General features: G+C 38.1%; 1 protein-coding gene across 1 annotated transcript in view; it reads right to left on the bottom strand.

The window, feature by feature from the left end:
- Window positions 1-900: 900 nt before the first annotated feature.
- LOC140241606 (RRP12-like protein) overlaps window positions 901-18545 on the bottom strand; it is a 30691-nt gene continuing 13046 nt past the window's right edge. The window contains exons 12-27 of the mRNA XM_072321340.1: window positions 17975-18096; window positions 16688-16915; window positions 15854-16002; window positions 13861-14016; window positions 13026-13184; window positions 12442-12631; window positions 11683-11790; window positions 10917-11074; window positions 10334-10425; window positions 9546-9737; window positions 8220-8419; window positions 6870-7114; window positions 6117-6195; window positions 5161-5246; window positions 4234-4316; window positions 901-3439 (exon numbers count right to left, since the gene is read on the bottom strand). Of these exons, the coding sequence (XP_072177441.1) occupies window positions 3346-3439; window positions 4234-4316; window positions 5161-5246; window positions 6117-6195; window positions 6870-7114; window positions 8220-8419; window positions 9546-9737; window positions 10334-10425; window positions 10917-11074; window positions 11683-11790; window positions 12442-12631; window positions 13026-13184; window positions 13861-14016; window positions 15854-16002; window positions 16688-16915; window positions 17975-18096 (2341 nt within the window). The 3' untranslated portion in view covers window positions 901-3345. The remainder of the gene's footprint in view (window positions 3440-4233; window positions 4317-5160; window positions 5247-6116; window positions 6196-6869; window positions 7115-8219; window positions 8420-9545; window positions 9738-10333; window positions 10426-10916; window positions 11075-11682; window positions 11791-12441; window positions 12632-13025; window positions 13185-13860; window positions 14017-15853; window positions 16003-16687; window positions 16916-17974; window positions 18097-18545) is intronic.

Here is an 18545-nt window from a genome sequence, read left to right as displayed (position 1 = left end):
ATGAGATTTTGTGAAATTCTCTTTATATTTTCCTTATATTGTTGTACGCATGTGACATCATACACTGCAGTAGTCTTCTCATCCAGCGGTGACTGCACAAAAACTTCAAAAATTCATAACTTTCGAACGGATTGTCCGATTTTTCTCAAACTTTCAATGATGTATTCTACTAATATTGCTACATTCTCTCAATCCTTATGTTAATGAAGGTGAACTTGTCCTTTAATCAATTCCACCACATAGGTAAATTTTGTCATGCTGTTGGCCAAAACAGACTCTCATAAAAAAGAAATAGTAATAATAAATCAAATAAAAGGAGACATTCTGGTACTCTGTTTACCATTGGGGAAAAAAAAACCCAAAACCGTAAAATGCAAATACATATACATGTTATACAGAGAATCCTGTGAACCTCTACCCAGTCCATCTCAGCAGTTTGTTTCCCCAACACATTCAATTTTTGATCTTTGATTACTCTGATCTTTCTCATATTACATATATCATAGAGACTCAGAGTGATATAATTACCTTGGGCCTGTTAGCAGAAAAAAAAAAGAAAAAGAGGAAAAAATACTTAAATTGCTTGTTATACACATGAAATCAACCTGGTACACATGACATCTTTATGATGTCAATGTTTTGGATCCCAGATTTTTTTTTTTTTTTAGTTTTGTTTTTATATAAAAATGGACAAAACAGTTATCATTAATGATCACCAGGTCAGGACTGTCTAGACATGAATTATCTACAGTGTCATCGCATGCTTCCTGTTTTTACCCAGTGGAGTTGCCATCCACAATAAATACACTCACACAAACACCCCCCCCCCACACACACACACACACACATACACACACACACACACATAGTTATACATCAGTCACAATATGTTACCCTTAATCACATTCTGAACATAAAATCTTTGTCATTTTATTTGAAAATCGTCATACACAATTTACAAGAGAAAAACTACTATGCTTTCCAGGGACAAAATAGAAATAGACAAAATATTCAATTCTGTCAAAATACTCAAAGCACACATCTTGATCGAAGGTTATCAAACTTCAACCGACTGATGTGTATGTGTACACATTTATGCTTTTATATTCCATGCATTACGTTCTACACTGGAACAAATATAACCTTCCAGTAAAATGATGTAAACACATTTAATTCTACACTTCATATTAGTGTAAATCACATGCAGTAATTCCATGCGTATACATTTATCGTAGTCCACATTGGTAAAGAGTATACTGCTGACTATTCACTGCATGGAACCAGATAATCATACAAAGGAGTAATACTGGTAATTACGTAAATAAATCCTAACATTAGTGTCATTAGGCCACATCACTAGCTGAAAGCCCATCTAAGCTTTTGAAGCCAAGTGCACAGCGTAGGGCAGCTAGGACACTTTCTTCTTTTTTATTATGTACATAAATGCATACTCCTGAGCAGTGAAAGTCTTTGAACAACCCCAAAAGTTAGACAAAAAAAAGCATTATGGCAATGTATGGACATTGCCAATGTACCGACTACACTCTTAGTCCCGTTAAGTAAAATAGCTCTTCCATTTCCTGAGGCACATTTCCTTTTTTTTTTCTTTTTTTATGTGTGTGTGAGTGTGTATTGCTTAATCAAAACCAGCATTCCTACTCACAGAAAATGACATCTTTTTGGTTGCTGCTTCACAAAGCAATAGATGAGGTTCCGTGACGTCAAATGACGCGTTGCTTGAGGGGCAAAAATACATCACATGTGTATTAAACGCATAGCTCTAGCGCGTGGTATGCGTACCACATACCAGCCTGCCTGATTGGCCTGATTAACCCGTTAAGGACGAGTCCCGAGTATACTCGGGCAGGTGTCTACGGGAAATGCGTGTTGTAGCAAAATCAGTCCGTCTTCAATGGGTTAAAAAATTGCATGCCATGCAGGACGTTGGATGTAATGCTTACGCGCTTGCCAACGTGTATGGGTGCCCCCATATGCATTTTTTTTTTTTGTCCCTCAGCATGGCTTGATGACATCATTGGAACCTTGTCTATATTGTGGTTTCTAGTGACATTGCAATTTATTTGTCATGTCTTCATTTTCAAGTCAACCTGTTCACTAAAAAATTTCCAAGCACGTCAGATATAATTCATTATATGTCAGAATACAACAGGTGAAATCAAATTCATGACATTTTTTACTTACGGGGGCCATCCATACACATTTTTTGTCCCCAAGCATGGCTTGATGATGTCATTGTGACGTTGCTTATACAGTGCACTCCCGTTATAACGAACACGGTTATAAACAAATTCCGGTTATAACGAAATAAGAATTACGGGCGCAAGGATATCCTCTCTATTTTTTTTTTTTATTGTTTATTTGTTCAGTTATAATGAAATTTTGATAAAATGAAAGAAAACTGCCAGTCCTGAGGAGTTCGTTATAATGGGAGTCCATTGTATTGTGATTTCTAGTGATATTGCAATTTGACTGTCATGTCTTCATTTTCAAATCAACGTGTTGACTAAAAATTTCCACGCACATAAGACATTATTCAATGTATGTCAGTATACAGCAGGTTAATATGCAGACTGCTCAGAATCAACTTTCTGATGTGATTTGATGGAGAAAGTAGACATCACCTTGGCCAAAACATTTACAAACCCCTGTGGCAGTGAAAAAAGTTCTCACGTTTATTTAAAACAGCTACTGTGACATCACTTCAACATTGCACACTATCCCTCAACTGACCAACAGCAGTACAATGTATACTGAGTCATCTATTTCACTTGGGAGTTTAGAAGTTATTTCCTCATATCTTAACATCATCACATTACCATAAAATGACCAAATGGCTACGAATTTTCTACATACACCAAAATATGATGTACAGCAAAATGCCATTTATTACCAAATGATCAAAAATCAAAATCAAAATACTGCAACATATCAACCAACATACACTATGCATACCCGTCAGCAGAGATTTTTTCCCCCCTACAAAGTGCAGTTATGTCCAAAGTCACTTTCCTCTCTTGTTAGTAAGTTTTGGCTGGAATTCAAACAAAATTTTAAAAGAAACAAGGAAGCAACAACAACTAAATAAAAAACAGGGAGAGGGATGTTATTAAATGTCTTGCCATGGGGCACTGATGTCTGATCAGTTTGAATAATATTACGTAGCTCTCACACCACAGCCGCTGCTTCTTGAAATTCAGTGCAACACCTTTCAGGAGCACACTCGTCCATTTTTGTTTGAAGATCCATTTCATTCAAACAGTCAAAGTATCATAATTTGAAGTCAGAGTATCATCCAACTCCACAGAGGTCAGTCAGATGTCCTCATCAATGCTTCTTTTTGTTTCTCTTCCCTTTGAGGGCACCTTTCTTTGCCGCCTTGCCCATAGCTGCCCACTGCCCAGATGCCTTCTTCTTCGTCCTGATAGAAGTAGAGAAAACAAAAAAGAAAATTTCACTGGGATTAAAAAAATATATATATATATTTAAGTGTAGAAGTCGGGAGCCAATGAGCTACTAAATCCATAACAATATTAATGCAATCTGCATTCCATCACTGACATCACTACTGACATCACTATGACATATACTATTAACCTGCAAACAGAACTAATAATAAAGGAAATGATAACTTACACAAATGAATTAATTAGCTATACTCTAGTATGAACAATTATCTTTCACATTACTCATGGATTTATACTGCTGTTCATATTCCATTGGGAAATACATGTTGCGTGTGATGCAACATTCTTTTCTTTACTTAAAACAGAATTTGAAAAGTCTAATGATGGAACACCATTATAGCTTTCTGTGGAATCTGTTTACTTTTGTATCTAAACTTGCTCAAACATAACATAACTAGTGTGACAAATACTAAAAGCAAGTACATATTTACTTCTTAAGATTATGAGAAATAAGTAACAAACATGAATAAAGTGAATATTTAGATTCCACATTGGCTTTACAAATGACAGAATACAAACCTTATGTCCTTAACAGAAATAAGCATCTTCTCACTAGTTTCCAAGAGAAAAAACTTAAAGAAGTCAGCTTGCTACAAGCCTGAGCAAATGAGATGCATAAACAGACATATCCAAGAAAAGCTCCTCTTCTGCATCATTGCTTTAACCAAATAACTGGCTCATTGCCACACTGAGAAATGTATGTCATGCAATATCATAAAATGCCATGCAATATCATAAAATATGTTACCTTTTGTTCAACTGCTGCCTGCTGAGAGGTATGTAGGCGTACGGATCTTGCTTTCCTTTCCTCTTCACATCACCACCAGCCTTCTACAATAGGAATAGCAAAGATGACAAAATGACAAAGAATATTTAAATACCCATGATCAAAACTCAGCACAATCCAGCATACATGTAGTGCTGGCCATAAACACATTGCCCTTCCTCAAATGGCCAATTCTACTCCATTACCTCCACATTGTCAAGTTTAGCATTTTTTTTTTTACAACTGTATCAAAACATTCACATTGTAGAATGGATGAAGACAACTTCTTTTTAACTAATGCATATCGTCGCTGGGGCGACAAGACCTCGTATCTACAAAATGTCAAATGTTCAGGAGAGCCAAAAAACATGGTGGCCAAAGCACAGTGGCGAATGGGATAGCCTTTCCTTTGACATGCCGTGGTGGCTTCATTTTTGGAGTAAGACAGTTGGGATTTGGACAGGACATCACTTAACCCATTATTTGACCATTAATCCAAAAAAGTCATTTTCACCAAAATTGCAGATACAAGGTCTTGTCACCCAAGCGACGATATATCATCTTACACAATGGTTTATTTAAGTACTAGTATGCTTTTAAACCAAGAATGTTTGTGAAAACAAAACAGACGTACAATGTTATGGATACATGATATACGCCTACACAAACTTACACACACATCACACACCCACATATTCCAAATGTGGCAATCCTGACAATTTGATAAATATATATACACTATGGGAGACAAGATTGCAAATAATAGTAATTTTTATCCATTTCCCACATATCATGATACATATTTTAGCACACATCAGCATTTCCATAGTTTTCTCAAGTTATTGTACAAATCTCCATTTTCCATAGATCTGACACATGTCTTAACTGGCTCCAGTATACATTACATACCTTTGATGAATATTCTGCACCAGGTTTAGATGCTGGTTTCTCTTTGCCAGCAGCACCAATGGGTCTGTGGATGCCACTACCTCCAGCTAAAAATGAAAAGTTCAGAAAAAAAAAAGAAGAAAATACATTAATGAAACTTATAAAACCAAAGCGAATTAATGGCTATTTAATTGCCCAAAATACACCTGTATAACTAAGGTGCGCGCGCACACACACACACATTACACATTACATTGTTCTTGCATCGATGTCTGTTGCATATAACATACATGTGGCAAATTTCCACTATGAAGATTTCTTCTTTTTTTTCAAATTAAACTCAGGCTTTTCAAGATTTTGTTTGTCTTACTGAATATAATGCACTCTACTTATAATTCATTATGTCTTATACTGAAACATCTAATTGTCAAAACAAAACAAAACAAAACAAAAGCAAAACTCAAAACTCTGTCAACTACAAGAGCATTTGTTACTGTAAATGTGGAAATATTCAAGGTACATTAATTTTCTGCATTTCTAAGTCCATGAAAATATTTGAGTGATTTTCTCTGCACTTTTTGAACGGGTTTTGGATCATGGGTTTGTCAGGGGTGCCTACCTGGTATGAGTATGTGTGTGCACATGTACCCCAGTGCTATCAATGGTATTCATTTCACCATATATGTGTTTGCAGTAGTTTCTGTGCAGGGAGTACATCTGAATGGATTGGGAAGCACATATATCAATATTCACACAAAAAAATGTCAAATCAAATAAAGTCTTTTTTTCTGTGAATAGGATAAAAACATACAAGGAAGCAATTTGTGTAGGTAGTGTGAATCCAAGAACCTGCTTTTTTGAGCTGTTTAGCACAGAAGTTCATCTCACAAAAATATTCCCATTACCAGTACCATGTGCATACAAAGTCTGGAAACCTCAAGTGGCAGCAATGAAAACCTTGTGGAAATCAAACCAACCTCTGTATTTTGTGGCACTCTCATCCTCGTCATCCGACACACTCAGGTCCTCAACCTTCCTCTTCTTGGATTTGTGGAACTGCAGAAAAGGCAAAGGGATTATAGAAGATCATTGTAGTAATACTAATAATCTTACTGTCATGTCATATATACTCTGAATGCCCCTCCAATGGTGAAATAAAAACATACATTTCATCTCCTGGAAACATATGTTGCATCTCTAATCCTGTATTACTCTTTTCACTGTCATATTGTATCTTCCACACATGACATTGTATCTTCCACACATGACACAAAGGGAAGATATATATTCATACAACAATCCAAACACATGCTTCAATTTCTGACTTGCATGGGCCACAAAAGAAAGGGGACAAAAATGCCAGCTCAGAGAAGTGCATTAAAAAAAAGAAAATGTTCTCTGATCAGTAGCAAATAATAACTACACACTGCACCAAAGACTATACATATTATAACTATATTCACACTTTCTCAAGTTTCTCTTTTTTGAGCTGAAAAAGCTGAAAAAGTGAATACATCCAATTTCTTTTTTTTAATTTTATTACATATTAATAAAACACACACACAAAACAAACACTTCTATACCTATCTGTCACTCTACACTAGATCTGCTGTTTAGACCCCAAAACTATCCTCTTGTACACTTGACCGATTATCCCTTTATTTCTCACAACTCTTCGATGTCTAAATTGAGTGGTGGGATGTTTTTTATCATTCATCCTCTGAGTTTACCTTGGCAAATTCTTCGTCCATCATTTCCTCCAAGTCATCTATCCTTCCTTCATCATCATCATCATCTCCCGGTCCTCCACCACGTTTTCTTCCTTTCCTCTTTCCTTCTTTCTTCCCTCCATCCTTCTTCTCCAGTTCCTCGTCATCCATCTCAGCGATGAGGAGTCTGCCATCAGGGAGGGTCTTAAAGTTGTGCTTGATGTGTCCGGCTGACTGTGGTTCCCTCGAAGCATCCGGCTTGGTGGCTGTACCGATGGAATTTATGCAAATTAGTGGGAATCACGTCACACTTGTGTATCAAATGTATCAATGGAATTTACGCATATTTAAAAACAAAGTTATACATGTATATTGTCAATGATATAATAGTTTGTGAAAATGTATAATTTTTACAGTAGTGAATGCTGCAATAACCACACTTCCTGCACCATTAGAATTTGATATTTTCATTTTTTTTCCCATCACAATCACCATGAGACACAACTTAGGCCCAAAATATGAAGAGTCAATTTTCCTGGCATACCATGTGGATACAATAGTGATGTACTCAGCAAACAAAATGTAGTGCACGATTGTATTGTATTGCATTTATTTCTGCATAAAATCAATATACAAAATACACAAATCATAATCATACAAGTTAATTGAAATACGGCTGGATTGACCTGCTCAACAGTGCCTACAAGACACTGCCGAGGGGTCCAGAAAACCATATGACAGGTATACGGAGAATGAGCAACAGTCTACTCAGTTAATCAACCGTGGATTTGACTTGCTATTGATACTGTGGCAGAAACTCAACAACACTGAACACTAGATCACCACATGAGATTTTTGATCTTTTGGCAAATAGGGTCAATGAACTTGGGAGTTCAAGCTGCACATATTTGAGGTTTAGTTAGGCACTCTAAGTGCGTGCTCTGCTCAAGGCGCTGCACAGCATGCAGGAAGCTGCGTGACATAAAAAGGGCTTCTACTGTATAAGCTGTTATTTTCACGGGTTTTATTTTCGCGAATTTCGTTAATTTTACAACACACAAAAATGTTGCCAGACGCTAGAGTAATAGTACATTTAAATTGGCATAGGTGTCAATTCGCAAAAACAACATCTCGCGAAAAATACTGTGACCTCCTCATTCACGAAAGTATCTGTACATGAAAATATCTGTATGCGACAATAACAGCATATACACTATATTGGGAAATTTAGTGATTTTCAGCATGCTTGTATAAATAGAAATGAGCTGCTTGGCAGAGGTTTGCGCTCTCCGAGTGCTTTTCTAGCTTAATTGTATTTCTTTAAAGGGGGGGACACATAAATTAATGATGTGGACGGGTCAACCATCTTACCAAGAACTCTCCTTGTGATGCTAGGATCCAGGAAGTCGAGTGGGGTGTCGTCTTGCTCCCCTTCTTTCAGCCACGCCTTGCCCCGCTGGTGACTGGCCTGTTTCTTTGCCCTCTGACCCTTGACCCTGGCTGCAGCGTCCTTGGCATCCTCGTCGTTCTCATCATCCTCTGAGTCGGTCTCTCGCAGGATTTCATCAATGCTACATTGAAAAACAAACAAACAACAAGAAAACATTTTACATTCTGGCTCTCCTCTGTGATGCATCTATCACAAAAGGATAAAAAAGCTACATCCATTCTTGTTAAGTTGAAATATCTAAAGCTGCTAAAAAACAAAGAAAATAACAAAATATGAGGTATTCTAATCATAACTTCAAGAATATTCCTAATGTTACAAGTCAGGTATCAATGGAAGGGTTTTATTTTACTGTACCTGATTATGGATTTACTTTAAAATGTAAAAAAATGGTGCTCAGCCATTTTGCGATGACACTCCTTATACCATGGTCATCGTAGCTTCTCGATCTTGATCCTACTCTTTCTGATCGATATGTCTCTCAAATATTTTCTCACTCCCCCATAATTTTTTTTTCCAAGATTACCATGATAAACTCCAATGCCACACTTCCTTGCCATTTGTCTCATCTGAATGCAATTTAAGATAGCTCCATTTGATCACAAACTCTTTGGCAAGGGAGTACTGTAAAATCACAAATATTTGCAGTGCACTAAATTTTGCTAATTACACGCTATTTTTGGACAGCACTTATTCTAAAACTGATGAAAATATCTTCACTATTTTCAATGCACATTTTGAACATATTGAATTGAGCACCCTGTCACCTGATAAATACTAGTACAATACAAGTCATACCTTAGAGTGTATTCATTCAGCTAGTAGCTAGTAGCTTTCTGTGCTGGCCATACACTCTAATGGATGTTTGTGCATATGCAGTCATCAAATGTGTGTACTTCAGGTACTTGTGTAATGCATAATGTATAGCACTCATCTTCTAGAGCGAGGCATGATGCACAAACATCGGTACACATGTTGTGCATTTAAATAGTAATTGGTTTTCAGGCGTAGAAAACGGGCGAATGATGTCGACCCATCAAGGTTCGCCCCGGGTGACTAGCAATAGTCAGCAAATGGTATCAACCAGGCACACACTGTGCCATACGCTTGAATGAATGAGGGCGTAGAAATGTGAATCAAATTCAGTCGTGCAATGCAAATCTAAGAACCTGCAAATACATTTCTGAGCAACTCAGCGTGAAAATCTGATTGAACAAAAATGAAGACATTTACAGTGATCTGCATCTCACCTCTCTGGTCTGGGTTTCTGTGGCACGAGGGCGTCGAAGGCCTCAGCATCTTCATCTTCCTCCTCCTCCTTTCCTCCTTGTCTCTCTGCCATCCTCATGGCCTTGTGCCTCTTGGTGCGGTCCTGCTTCTTCTTGATGTTCTGCACCATCTTCAGGTGGTGCTCCGGGATCAGCTTCCGGATCATCTCGAACCTGTTGCCACGGTGACGAGGAAAAATGGTCCATTTGGAATAAGTCCAGGCCAAGACATTATATCCATCACTGACACACCTTACACGTAATTATATCTAAATACAGTTGGTGACAGAGCATGTCCATGAATAGCCTGTGTCAAGTGTTCACATCAATCATAATCACACGCTGCCTGAAGACATACTCTGTCAACAACGACTTTCATAAGGCGAGGGAAAAATGGTCCATTTGGAATAAGTCCAGGCCAAGACATTATATCCATCACTGACACACCTTACACGTAATTATATCTAAATACAGTTGGTGACAGAGCATGTCCATGAATAGCCTGTGTCAAGTGTTCACATCAATCATAATCACACGCTGCCTGAAGACATACTCTGTCAACAACGACTTTCATAAGGCACAAACTGTATGTATTTGTGTAGCCCGACTATCAAATGGCAATTGTTTTGTTTCTGTTTCTCATCTGTTCTTTGTTTGTGCATTTGTGTTAATCTCAAAAAAAGCTAGGGATCAGTCCCACATCTCCATGAGTTTTAACAACCAAATAAAACATAGAAACCAAGGAATATTAGAGCACACAAAATCCTCACCCAAACTTGCGAATAAAGCGGGAGTAGATTCCTTTGATTGGAACTCTGAGATTTCTTCTGTTGGATTCCTTCAAGCCTGCCATACTTTGAATCTGTCAGGGATGAAAAAAAATCACATCAGTTCACAAGCAATTCCACACACTATGACTATTATGTAACACTCAATAGAAAGAGAAGCAGAGTACTGACTTCCTTGCCATAACACTGTCCTATTTCAGAAGCTTTCCTTGAGCAGCAGTAATATAAAAAAAGATTAAAAAAAAATCAATGTGCATTAGTCACTTCTAATATCTTCAATATTACTATCATACAGTTAAAACATTCATTCAATCCCTTCATCACTTAGAAATACCTATACATTGTACCAACAAAGAAATTGATTGGAATTTACAGAGGATTAGGTGGCTACAGTTCACTAATTTGATTCAAAACAAAGAAATAAACTCCAAAAATTGTGCTGAACTCTACTTCATCTAAATTTTTGACTTACAAGACTTTCCCTGAAGAGAGATAGAGAAATGAGAGAGAGAGACAAACAAATAGACAGACAGAGACAGACAATATACGTAAGATGTCTGCCCACCAGTTTCTCCACGTGCTGAGCGAGGGCGACATCCGGAACCACCGTAGCAATGACCTTGATAAGGCCCAGGGCCGATTTGAGCACTTCTCGCCCCTTAGCCTTCATGAGTGTGTCCACTGCATCAACCAGCTGCTCCAGCAGAACTCCTCTCATAATGTCTGATGGACAAAAACAAACAAACAAACAATTAATTAAAATGAAATAGATAAATAAACTAAACATACAAATAAATGAATAAATGTGTGAATTAGTAGGTAACTAAATATCAAATGTACACACAAATAATTACAAAACTAAATCAATAAACAAATACATATATAAATCAGGAACTCACTGATCAATTTAGATAAGGCCCTGTTGACAACCGCATAATAGTGGAGTCATTAACCTCCTAAGGATTGCTACACCACAGCACTACTGGTATCTCAGGCAGAATACCCCATCAGCAGTGATGACAGAGTAAAGAAGAACTATCGGTTAAGTATCAGTAGACATCATGTGATGCCATTTTGAGTCTAGCCACGCTGGATAGGTTGCTCACCAAAGACAGCATAAACCTTTGACACACTATTCATGTCTTGCCAGAAAGTAGCCAAGCTAAACATCCAAATTCTATCAAATGTTGCAATTATCACATCAATGTGGACGATGTGGAAATGTATAAAGATACTGTATGTGACTGGAAAGGAGGTTAAAACCGCTTGCCTTCAATCTAGCTCCTAACGTTGACGGTCCAACTCATAAGACAGAATTATGCTGAACCTACCTTTGTACTCAAAGAGAATCCTTGTGAGAGCCAGAACGGTGGCACTGACCATGTGAGGGGACCCTGCTAGTCCAGCTGCCAGCATCTCCAGGTACTTACTGACGCACACTGCAGGGTAGAAGGCAAAAGTTTGTGTTTGAGTTTGAGTTCGCTGGAGACCGATTACAGTTATCATGTTGGACTTTGAGTATAAAGCAGTTATGCTGAAATGAAACAAACTCACTCTCACACAAAATTAAAACTCACACTCAAGACTCAAAGCTCGGAATTCAGTCCAGCTGCCAATATCTCTGGGTACATACTGACGCACACTGCATGGTACAACATGAGAGTTTGAGTTTGTGTCGAGTTTAAGCTTGAGTCAAAGGGAGGCATGTGCTTTCGCTTTAAGCAGAATCAGAGATGACAAAGATTCTGCTAAGATCAAAAGCCCAGGTCTCCTGTCTCATAAGTTTTCTTTTTGTATGGTTACTGGTCTATCACTGATACTATTTCATATTGCAACCTAAACAGTCACTACATGAACTCAATCATATTAATTTATTTAATCTTTTGCACGTACAAAGCCAGTGTATGAGCTTCATGCACTATCTTCATCCTTTCTTAGCTGGCCCAAACTTGAGAAGATGCTCCACTCTTAGAATACAACCACCACAGATATCTTTTTCCCAGCAGGAACACATTTATTGCAACATGTTCATGAGGGGCTAAGTGAAACCATAATTCTGTCGGAAACATGAGATGTGATGTTTTTTTAACCTTCTCTTGGTTCCGTAGACCACTGAAGCAAAGTGTTCCCAATCTCCACCAGGAGGCCGAATGCCGACGCCCGTGCCTTCTGGTTGATTTCTTTGGTACAGAGGATGACCTCTGGTAGCACAGCAACCAGGAATGCCTCGTTCTCCGCCGGAAGACTCTTGACTATGCGATGCAGACATCGTAGACGAGGCTGGGAACGATGACAACATGAATAGGGGTGGGGAAAAAGAAAGGTCACAGGGACATTTCTCATACACGTGGCTCATTACGAAGATGTTTGCTTTGAGAGGATATGTTAGATCATATTTCGGGTGGAGATTTAGTCCTCTGATTTATGAATAAAATACCAGAATGAATACTGCATGACAGCTGGGTAAAGCTAATGCAAGAAAAACTTGTAAAGGGCGAAATCTAAGTTCTTTACAACTGACAGAATATTCAACAACCATCTAATATCATCTCTGCTTCATTTCTGACTGCAAGGAAGAGCCTTCCAATGTTCCAGTTTTTGGTATTTACAGTCACTTGCACCAAAACTGACAAAGATTTCTGAGCAAGAGAGAGTGGTCGTGGGGGGAACTCACTGCTTTGGAAGATGGTGATGAGCTGGACAGAGACTTGAGGAGGACAGTCTTCAGGTCATCCAGGTTGACCTTGAGGAATTCCAGGGAGGCCTCGGACACGCCTTCGCACAGTTCCTCCAGAACCCTGTATGCCTTCTTCTCCATCGTCCGATCTGTGCTCTGTGAAAAGGAACAGGCATCAGTGTAAAAACATCTGAACAACTTTTTTCCCCCATTACGGCATGACCTGATGTAACGTTAAAATGATCATTCCCCAAACATTTCTCTGTTTCATTTCATATATTAAACACCATATATTTCACAGTTTGTTTTATTTTCCCCAATTTCAAGAGTTGCGTGTTATTGGCAAATTCAACAACATGCAAAATTATGACACGAATGCGATGTGTACATGTTCAATGTACATGCACTGATACACAGTACAAAGCGCATGAACAAGGTGTGTGATAATACAGTTTGAGGCATGCCCAATCTGTACATGGATGTGTGCTCTTCGCAATTTCTCCATACATTGCTCTACTCCATGACCCCAAATTTAACCAATCGCAAAATTGTTGGAATTTACAAAAATTAGACTCGCTAACCAGAGTAACTACACTAAGAGGACCCAGAATAAACTCAAATCAATTCAACACAAACTACAAAATATGGCAACATAAGTAGAATACATGTACATCAATGAAATGTGAGGAAAATCAAACAATTTAGAATGATAGAAATGTTAAATTTTGTAACCAAGTAGTGTCATGAATTCACATTAACATGTTTTTGGTTTTTTTGGCCATTTCCAACTATAACAAGCAGCCCTCAGTCTGAAGTAAGACTAAAATCTTACCTGTAGCATGGGGGTGATCATCTTGTACAGCTTGGTCATGTGATCAGAGTCCACATGGGGTGTCATGGCGATAACCAGGTCCATGACAGCATGCTGCTGGTCCGGTGATTCTTTGTCCAGCTTTTGGCAGGCCTTGTCAGCCATGGTTGCAATCAACTGAACCAAACATCAAGGGATTGCAAAGTGAAGAAAATACAAAATAGCATGAACATCTCCAATATTACTTGGGCCAGCTGTTCAATAGAGTACAGCCATGAAGACAGATGTATGGTGAAAACATTTTTGACACTTGTCATGGAGGACAAACAAAGAGCAGGAGCAGTGGTTTGTAAAAAAAAAAAGCCAAGAAATAATAAAACACTCTTGAAAAGTTCACCATACAATGTATATCACATATCCATATGCCGTACCTGTAAAAAAAGAAAAAAAAAATGCAATAATGAATTGAGTTATACCTATCACATTGTCAATTACAAAAAAAAAAAAAAAAAAAAAAAAACTAGAAATGTCGCTATGGCGACTGATGCCTCCGCCATAATGCATGATTCTCCCAATAGGTGCATAGTACAATGTCTTCACAATGTGTGATGACAGTTTCACATAAATGGCAAAATATTGAAATGACAGGTTTGTCAGAAATATCTTGAATGTTCACTTTCCTTGAACTGGGTTTGCTATAATTGTCTAAGAGTGCAGGTACACATATTTGGGGAATTGAGGATTTTTACTTGACTTCTGACCGTCCCTTTTATAAGTTTATGCATTGAGTAATTCTCAAGGTATGAAGAAAGAGTGTAAGTACAGTACAAAATAGTTTTTTTTTTTTGCATCTAAACCTGGCCTTTGACCCTTAACCTTTGACCTTCTGGCTGGAAATTTCGCAGAGAATCTCCATTAGGTAATACATGTATATATTAAGTTTTAAAACTAATAATGCAAGCATTGCATAATATACTAGTATAATGAGGGAAATAGTAAAGTTTTGAGGAGTTGACCTTGACCTATGACCCCCTGACTATTGACCCATGACCCCTAAGTTCCCTGCCAGTCAGTACATGCGTATGTACCAAGTTCCATGAAAATACATCGAACCATTTGCAAGAAAAGTGAAATTGTAACATTTTCACCTAACCTTTGACCTTTTGACCTTTGACCTTATGACATGAAACTCTCTCTGGAGAATCTTTACACAGTAGTACATGTCTACACTAAGTTTCAAGAAAATACCTTTGGGCACTGCATAGATATGGGGGAAATAGCAACATTTTTAGCATTTGACCTTGACCTTTTGACCTTTGACCTCTTGCCAATGTCACTTAAATCTACTCAACTAGTTGCCCCATCATACATCATCCTTGGACCAAGTCTGGTGAAAGCTGCTTCATCCAGTCTGGAGTTATCGCGCAAACAAATACAATTTCATGATTTGACCTTGACCTTTGACCTTTGACCTTTGGCCGATTTCACCCAAAATCTAATCAAGTAATTGCCCCATCATACTTTATACTTGGACCAAGTTTGGTAAAATTCCGGTCAATATTACTCAAGTTATCGCGTAAACGAATGCGGACGGACGTACGTACAGACGTACGGACGTACGTACGGACGGACGGACGGACGGACAACCCGAAAACATAATGCCTCCGGCACCACTTCGTGGCGGAGGCATAAAAATCAGGATGCTAAGTACATGTACTTCACTGAAGATTTCTTTTAAAATTATTATTATTATTATTATTATTTCTCCCCTCATGATCCAAATATGTCAATTATGTTACCCTATTGCATTGCAAATGCATTGATTTGGGTAACTCTTAAAATTTGCTAGTGAATATACAGATTTCCTTATCTATGGCTGATTCATCAAGGCCAATTACAAAGATCACTTTAATAACAGTGAATATGATGACCTTTCTTTTACAACACATGTTACACTGCAAAGGCTTTCAGTGGATTTTATAGCCAAAATGAATAATGAGACCAGCTGGCACACCTTTCGGTCTGCAATCTGGAGGTAGACCTTTATGGTCTCCAGGACTGCATAGAGGCTGGGGTTTTCTCTAGACTTGCCACTGGTGTACAGGTTGAAGAGGATGGGCAGGTAGTTCTTGTCAAAGCGGGCCAGCTCCGCCCGGTTCTCCTCTGCCAAGGTAAAGAGAGGAGGGCATAGAAGAGTCAAGAGACATGTCACGAAGAGTCAAGAAAGCAGTCAAGAGAGGAGCGCAGAAAAAAATAAAGAGTCAAGAAAACAGTTGAGAGGAGTCAAGAAGACAGACGAAAATAGTCGAAAGGAGTCAAGAAAGCAGTCAAGCCAGGAGTCAGAAAAAAAAAGTCAAGAGAGTATGTGCCAGAAGATATGCAAGACTGAATAATCAAGCACAAACATCTTAACTTCTACATGAAAACAAATTTTAAAAAAAAATGTAATAATAGCTATTTGAGGCATTTATGGTCTCATTCAAGTTGACACAAGCCATAACTTTGAGTGTAAAACAACATGGGGCAAAAATTCAACTATTATGTCAGCAAAACCCTTGCAGATTCAGGCATTACTGCATTATGCACTCAATGCAATTGCCATTGCAACAGCTAAGCAACACTCAAGAAGCTATAAAATACAGGCATTTCAGTTGTGCCCATATTAACTACAAATGTACATGCCAATTTAACTAACATTTATTTTACATCTCTTCACAAACTAGGGACTTGGTGATTATGAACACTGGTTTATATTTTCACTACAATTTAAGAATGTTGGTCTGGGTTTAAAGCAACTGAATACCCTCTATTGCTGTTCAATCTCACATAACTTGAGTTTCATTCTTACTATTGTCTAGGTTTGTCGTGATGAGATTGCGGAGCCCAGTGCAAACGTCCAGCCGGAGGTCCGGCCTCTCGTTGAGAGCAGTGCCGAGGATCTTTGCAATTCCTTTGAAGGATGTCGCTAGGTCTGTTGGATGCTTGCAGAATCCAGGTAGGAGAGACCAAATCTGGGACTGGAGTACATCGTAAGCCTTCCCCTGAACTTTATGTCCACCCTCCATCAACTCAAGAGCTGTAAGAAGTCCAGAGAGTAAGCTATGAGGTAGTTCATGTGAACATTTGTACAAATGATCTTTCTTTGTTTTTCCAGTTGGTTATGCACTTCTCTCGTTTTCAAAGTGACATAACATGTAAGCCTGCACGACATGACAATTTATGAAATTCATGTTTACAGAAAGAATAAACTTGCATGGACCAGAAAGGTCAAACGACACTAGGAGAAGCATCCATTTCATTGTTGTGCGCTGAATGCATTAGCATTTTTTTTTTTCTATTGATATTACTTAATACCAGGCTTGCTGTCAGGTGGATGTACTAGCAAGCACCATTTACAAGGATTACAAGAATAATCTTTATATCACAGATGTTAATCTCAGTGAATTCAAAACCCAACATGCCTGCCCTTTTTTGTGCTCATGCACAAAGTGGAACTCTGAACTGGCTATATCAACATTTGTCAGTAACAAGTCAATGGAATGTGTACTTTTCATGAAAAATGATATTTTGTGAAATTCTCCATACATTTTCTTTATATTTATTGACCCTTGTTTATTCATTTTTCCATCTGAGAAGATGGATTCTCCAGAATGATGTAATGAGATGCAGTAGTCTTCTTATCCAGTGATGAGGGTACAAAACTTTGAAAATTCATAACTTTTGAACTGACTGTCTGATTTTCCGTTCACTGATGTGCTCTCCTAATAATGCTACTTTCACTCAGTTCACATTTATATTTTGGCTTTGGTTTCCTTTAATGAACAAATCAAACATACCATATAATATATGAACAAGAGCTCATGTAAAACTCAAGTATATTCAGCCTAAACTGCCTTGTCTGGATCTTCACAGATCTGATATACAAGGGCTGATAATTTGTTTGACTACATTTACCACATAGGTTTAATTCCTATGAGTTTTTGAAGGGTGATTGCCCCGACAAATATTCTGCATGCTCCATTGTATACCAAAGGCCAAACAGCTGACTCAACACTGTTAACCAAACAAATTCAGGAAGAGAACAAAACAAAAGAAAGCAAAACAACTGATACAGAGTTACAAAAGTGGAACTCACAGCGTGTCCGGAGTTTTGCTGCCAGCGGCAGGAAGTACGCAGTGAAGAACTGGAGCTCTGTGTTGGCCACGTTGTCCCTGATGACAGGAATTAGCCAGCTCCGGGGGAAGTCGTAGTTGTCTCTGTTAAAAAAGTACCATCAAACATATTCCTGTGTGGTCTTACATAGTTGTAGCTGTGGTGGTAATTGAGAGAAATATTCCTCTGTGATTTCTAAAGTAATTTTTGACCTGCTGTGATGCTATGCGATGCATGGTTCCCTTGGTAACAGAATCACTGGTATACATTTTTGTCTAGCCTGCTTGTAACGGCAATATGTCAAATTTCTCATGACCAACAAAGAAAGCCTCTTTTCATTGTCTCTGACTGGGTTATTATTATTGTTATGTTAATGTTAAGTTGTTGTTGTTGTTGTTGTTTTTTTTTCTTTTGCGTACGATTTTTGTGCTGAATATTGATGCCATCTACATGCTGGTTCCTGTATCTTTTTGGTTTGTTTTCGTTTTACTTTTCATGAGGGGTCCCAGGTCCGGTGTCAGCAAAGCGTTTCACCCATCTGATTTTGTATTTT

The sequence above is a fragment of the Diadema setosum genome, chromosome 18 (assembly GCF_964275005.1).
Source record: "Diadema setosum chromosome 18, eeDiaSeto1, whole genome shotgun sequence".
Lineage (NCBI taxonomy): Eukaryota > Metazoa > Echinodermata > Echinoidea > Diadematoida > Diadematidae > Diadema > Diadema setosum.
This window is presented reverse-complemented; position numbering and strand designations above follow the sequence as displayed.